This window comes from Crocuta crocuta, unplaced genomic scaffold, assembly GCF_008692635.1.
Source record: "Crocuta crocuta isolate KB4526 unplaced genomic scaffold, BGI_CrCroc_1.0 scaffold327, whole genome shotgun sequence".
Lineage (NCBI taxonomy): Eukaryota > Metazoa > Chordata > Mammalia > Carnivora > Hyaenidae > Crocuta > Crocuta crocuta.
This window is the reverse complement of record NW_027529176.1, coordinates 646,721-652,610: the sequence shown is the minus strand read 5'-3', so window position 1 is coordinate 652,610 and position 5,890 is coordinate 646,721. Positions and strand designations below refer to the sequence as shown.

Sequence of the window (5,890 nt, the reverse complement as noted above, 5' to 3'; positions counted from 1 at the left end):
CCCCCCTGACCCCTCAGGAAGGAAATGAGAATGAGGTGGAGAAGGTGAGGAGCACCGTGATCCTGTGTTACGGCCACGTGGCGGCGCGGGCCCCCCGTGAGCTGGTGCTGGCCAAGGTCGAATCGGACATCCTCCGGAACATATTCCAGTACTTCAGCACCAAGGTGGGTGCCTTAGCAGACCGCCTGCGTGGAAGGTGCCGTGCCGGCAGGGCAGGGGTATCCCTGCCAGAGCCTCACATTTTAACTCGTTTCACTTTTGTCATTCAGGTTCTGGGAATAAAGGTAGAGACCAAGGTACAGTGTGTAGGAGTTAAGTGCGAGCTGTACCTTTTCTCTCTTCTCTGGACTGGCCTGGCTGTGAGCCTCGGGGGCGGAAGCCGGGGGACTCCGGAGCATGGAGTCGGGCCTGTCCCCACTCACCTGGGAGCAGCTCCTCCTCTTGCGGCCACAATAGGGCCCAGGAGCTAGTGTCCCAGCCTGGACGCTGCTGGCGGGTGGACAGAGGACGACAGGAGGGCTTCTGAGTGGCTGGGTGGCAGGCGCGTGGGCTGCGGCTCTGTTCCCCGATGCTCATGGCGCTCACCTCCCGCCAGGCCTCACTAACGTGTTTCCTTTCCGGGGTCTCTGGCACTGACTGGGCAGTAACGCCTCTCTGGAAGCGGCTGGGCCTTCCGCTTGAAGAGCAGACCCTCTGGGGTCTCCTGGGGTTGGCTGGGGGGGGGGGGGGGATATTCCGAAACTTGTCTCTTTTCCTGGCCCTTTGTGTCCCCAGAACAGCTACCCACACCCCCTTTCCTGACTCCCCAGAGGCCGAGCTGATGGACAGGCAGGGGTCATTCCCGCTGTGCTGGAGCACTTGGGCATGTTGCCTTTTCCTCTCACCTGGAGATGCCCCTCCAGCCACACCGCAGGGTGCGGGGGACGCAGGGTGCGGGGGACGCAGCATGGGAGCTGAGTGCTGCGGGGCTGCAGCGCAGGCGCCCTGGTCTGAGGGGCTGTAGCAAGAGCTGGAGGGGGACAGGCCGGGAGCCCCTCAGGGAGGAGCGTGCGTGGCTGTGGCCCGAGGGCAGCCACGTGGTCCGGCTGCTGTCGCTGTGAGTGGCCGCCTGTCCTGTGTTCTGCCCCAAGGGCAGAGAGGCTACGGCCGCCGCCCCGGGGCAGAGCCACGCTGCGGGGGCTGGTGTTGGCCGCCCGCTGCAGCCCCGCGCCCTTCCAGGACCCGGCTCTGAAGCTGTGTCTCGTCCAGAGCGTCTGCATGGCCAGCCAGGCCATCTGCAGCAGTGCACAAGCTGGCTCTTTCCACTTCTCGAGGAAAGCTGAGCTGGTGGCCCAGATGATGGTGAGCCCTTGGGCGGGGCCCGGCCCACACTAGGGCGGCTCCGAGGGCGCTGGGCCCACAGGGGAGGCCGGCCGGGGAAGGACTGGGGGGGCGCGTGCAGCAAGGGGCCCTGGCACCCACTTAGGTTGGGGGGCAGAGTTGGCCGGAAGCCAGTGGCAGCCAGGTGGCTGACCAGGGGAAAGCTGGTGCTTGGGCCAGGGGCTGAGTCACGGGCTGGCTCCCCTAGGAGTTCATCAAGGCAGAGCCCCCAGACTCCCTGAGAACGCCCATTCGGAAGAAGGCCATGCTCGCCTGCACTTACCTGGTGTATCCTTTCCTCTGGGTGTGAGGGGAGCCCGTTGAGGGGGTGCCCTCTGTGCATGTGCCCTCTGGACAAGGGGTGTGGCATGGGGCCTTGACTGCGGGTTCAGCTCCCTGGAGCCAGCACTGGAAGAGCAAGTGCAGGCTGACATGGTCCGTGGCTGTCTACACAGCGTCATGGCTGTGCCGCCCGAGCCCGAGGCCGAGGACGACCGCCAGGAGGTACCACCGTGCGCCCCCGGGGGTAGGGGTGGCAGGCAGGCGCCAGGGTCACTGGTGGGGCTGGCGCCTCATTCCTTCCTAGTCTCTGTACCTGGACACCATGCGCGCCCTTGAAGATTTGCTGACGAGCCTCCTCCGGCGGAACATGACCCCCCAGGGCCTGCAGATCATGGTGGAGGTGCGCAGTGGGCGTGCCCTGCCCTGGGGGGGGGGGCACCCCACCTGGCAGCCGGCCTCATGCCTGGTTTTCCTGGCTCTGCCTGCTCTGGGGGTGCTGGGGAGTTTGGTGCTCTCTGCATGTGTATGGGGGGCGTGGTGTGTGAATAGGCAGGCTGGGCCCCTTCCTACATGGACAGGTGTGTGGATGGGGGTGGGCCTCGCCCCCTCTCTGCTGCATGGCACGGCCATGGAGAGGCCATGCAGGCACCGGATATGAGCTCCCAACTGTCCAGAGCTGTCGGGATGGTGGAGTAGGCATGCGGTAGCCACGCCGCACCCCTCCCTGCCCTTTCCAGCATAGCAGACTGATCTGCTTCTAAGAACAGCCCGTCCCCTGCTAGGCCTGGCTCACTCTCGGTCCACCTAGGGTGTGGCCACGTCTGTTAGCCAGACCAGCAGGACAGGGGTGGAGCCCTAGCTAGAGTGGGTGACCTACTGTGACCTGGCCCACCGGCCCTCACAGCCGGGAGGGGTGGCCTGGAAGGGATGCTGACCTGGCCACGGCACGCAGGCTCCTGCTTCCCAGGCTCACCCCCAACCCAGCACCCACGCAAAGCCCCCTCTTCCCCAGCACCTGAGCCCGTGGATCAAGTCCCCGCGGGGCCATGAGAGGGTACGGGCCCTGAGCCTAAGCTCCTGCCTGCTGCACCACTTCCTGGAGCACCTGCACGTCAGCGTGAGTCCCCGGCGGCCCCCTGCCCCGGCCTGGGGACGGCTGTGTGTGGCCCCCGCGTCCCACGAGTCCCCCTGCCCTCTTTCTGGAGACGCAGATGGAGGACCGGTCAGGGCCAGGAGTCGTCCTCGGGGCCGGCCACTCAGAATAGAATCTGATGGGCACCCCTCTCCTTGGGAGCCCCCACGTCAGCTGGGATTAACGTGTGCCGTGTCCCCTAAATGTGGGGAATGGGGGATGGGGACGGGGGCGGTAAAAGGAAGCCAGGGTGTTTGGTGCAAGAGCGGCCCTTTGGGCAGAGGCAGGGGCGTCCTGAGCACGTGGAACATTCCCCAGCACTTCAGCGTCTGCCACGGGGAGGGGCTGGGTGCTGTGCTGTCCGGGGTTCGTAGCCGTTTGTACAAGGCTGTTGGCCTCGGTGATTCTAGGATCAGTTTCACATAGTCCTAAAACATTCCTGTTGTAATTTTGATAGGGATTGCATGCTGTTAGTAGATTAATGTGTTGAGCAACAGCACCCTTCATAATGGATCTTCCCACCCAGGCGGCTCAGAAACACGTGGCTCTGCTGTTGGAGATTTTGTTGCCTTTGTCAGTGGAGCGCTTTCTGCAGGCGTTTGTAGTATCTGACTGTTGTTAGCACGTACAGAAAGTGGGGTCTGTGGATTCTGAGAGGCGAGGAGGTTTATTAGACTGCTTCGTTATTTCTAACGAGCTTTAGTTAATTCTCTTGTGCTTCTGGATGTACAGTCAACAGTGAGATCATGACCTGAGCCAAAGTCGACCACTTAAGCGACTGAGCGGCCGAGGTGGGCCCTCGTCTGTCTGTCTAATGAGGGCATTTATCAAGAGTAGATGCTTGTGGTCTTTTCTCTTGTTGCTTTGTTTTTTGACAAACCCAAACCCTGATGCTCTGTCTGGCCAGATCTGCTGCCTGTGTCTGGATGTTTTTTGCCTCCTGAGCGTGCTTAGGTGGGCTTCTCCCACACATTCTTTCCTGGCCTGCTTTTCACATAAGCCCAGTCCAAGTAGAGTTCACCTTTGCGTGTGAGGGGACAGATGTCTGGCCTCACAAGGAGGAACGGTGGCTGGGTGGCTGGCCCCCAAGGTCCTCCCTTCAGCCTGATGGCGGGGGTGAGGGCTCGCAGCTGAGCCTGTGGACTCTTTCTTAAAGGTGCCTGTGCACAGGCAGGGGCTGGAGCAGGGTGGGGACGCTTCCCAGGAGGCCTCATGAGTGGGGGTCAAGGGGGGCAGGTGGAGGCAGGGGACCCAGGGGGTGTAACTGATGCCGCAGGCCCTTTGTTTAGCGCAGGGTGGGCCGGACTTTGTGTCTGGGGGCTGAAGACTGGGCTCTGGAAGATGGGGCTGGGACCCCGCTGGGGTGGAAGGGGATCTCACGCAGCCCCTCACCTGACGGGGGACCTGTGTTCCCGGGGAGGGGACTTCCCGCACCCACTGGCCAGGCTTAGCTGAGCCCTTCCCCCCACCCCCCCTGCTGCTCCTGGGGACTCGTTATCTGTCCACACACACCTGCTACTGGATCCGCCTCCTCTTAGGGGTCCTGGCAGGGAAGCAGCTCCCCGGGGAGCTGTACTGGCCACACCCCTGCCTGCATCTGGGTCCAGCTGGTACAGGGACACCTGCCCAGCCCTGACGTCCAGGGGGCCCCGGCCCTCCTCTCTGACCGTCCCCCCCAGTGCTGCTCCAGGGCCCCCTCCTTCCGCCCCTCCAGGCCCTGGTGCCCTTCCACAACCTGGGCCTCCTCATAGGCCTCTTCTCCCCGCGCTGCGCGGACTTGTGGCCCGCCACCCGCCGCGAGGCCGTGAGCTGCGTCCATGCCCTGCTGTACCTCCAGCTGGGCTACGAGGGTGAGCTCCGGGCTGGGCAGGGGTGCTGGAGGGAGGAGGGGCGGAGTCTGGGCCTTGGGGGCCGGGGAAGCACCTGCCCAGCGCCCCCCTGCCCCGCCCCGCCCCTGAAGGCTTCTCCCGTGACTACCGGGATGATGTTGCCGAGCGGCTCCTCACGCTGCAAGAAGGCCTCGTGCAGCCCGACCCTGCCGTCCTCTTCCACACATGCCACAGCATAGCCCAGGTACCACGGCACAGCCCAGGTGCCCCCGGAGCGGCGCTGCCGCTGCCCAGCACTGAGCGCATCATGGGCTCCGCCAGGCGCCGGGCGGGTGCGCCACGGGGCCAGTGGGCTGGGGGGCGGGGGACCGGGAGGGCTCGTCGCTTCCATGTTCCTGGGGTCGACCCACCCAGGCCCAGCAACAGGGGCGATGGGAGCTCGGCTGCCGGCTCCAGAGAGCGGAGAGCGCTGCACAGCCTGCCCCGGGGCCCCCACGCCAGGGCGCCAGGGCAGTGCTCGTGTTCCACGGTGTCTGGACACGGCCCTCGGGTCCAGAGGCTCTCTCTCCTGCAGAGGAGGGAAGGGAGGGGGGTCAACAGGACCCCTCCTGGGTGGGAAGGGAGGGCTCAGTGGGAGGCAAAGCCCCGGCCCTGGGGGAGTCCAGGTGGGGTGGGGGTGGCTGTGGTCAGGCCCGGCGGGGCTCCTCCGTCTATGGTTTCCTGTCCCCTCTATTCCGTGTGCCGCTCGCCTGCTGTGACCGGTGGCTTGCTCTGCTGTGCTGACCGGACAAGGAGGGGGCTCCGGCCCACGGCTGGGCCGCTCAGGGCAGATGAGCTACCCTCTGCCCTTGACCTTGCAGTCTGCACACCTCCAGGCCGCCCTGCCGGTCAGGAGGGCAGGCCCTCGAGGCTGGCTCTCCAGCAGGGCCAGGCTTCAGCCCCACGCGCCTCCCGTGTGTGAGCTGCCACTGCCCTCCGCAGCCCCGAGGGCGTGAGGACGGCTGGAGGAGGGACCCGGCAGCTCCCGACCCCGGGGCGCTGTGTGTGTGCTCCCGCCGGCTCAGTTCTAACACAGCGATCCTCCTAGATTATTGCCAAGCGCCTCCCGCCAGAGCAACTCATCAGCCTCCTGCTGACCTTGTTTGAGAGTCTGGGTGACTCGGACAAGAACTGTTCGAGGGCGGCTACCGTCATGGTCAACTGCCTGCTGAGGGAGCGAGGGAGCATGCTCCAGGAGAAGGTGCCGGGCAGGGGGCAGGGCGGGACCCTGGGGTGGGGGCGCAGGTGG

General features: G+C 65.1%; 1 protein-coding gene across 1 annotated transcript in view; it reads left to right on the top strand.

Annotated features, from left to right (window-relative positions):
• Positions 1-5,890, top strand: part of MROH1 (maestro heat like repeat family member 1) — a 44,434-nt gene that overhangs the window by 24,587 nt on the left and 13,957 nt on the right. The window contains 10 exon segments of the mRNA XM_077758123.1: positions 18-164; positions 270-296; positions 1,219-1,341; positions 1,568-1,647; positions 1,752-1,863; positions 1,946-2,041; positions 2,654-2,758; positions 4,488-4,623; positions 4,734-4,846; positions 5,690-5,842. Coding sequence (XP_077614249.1) covers positions 18-164; positions 270-296; positions 1,219-1,341; positions 1,568-1,647; positions 1,752-1,863; positions 1,946-2,041; positions 2,654-2,758; positions 4,488-4,623; positions 4,734-4,846; positions 5,690-5,842 — 1,092 coding nt within the window.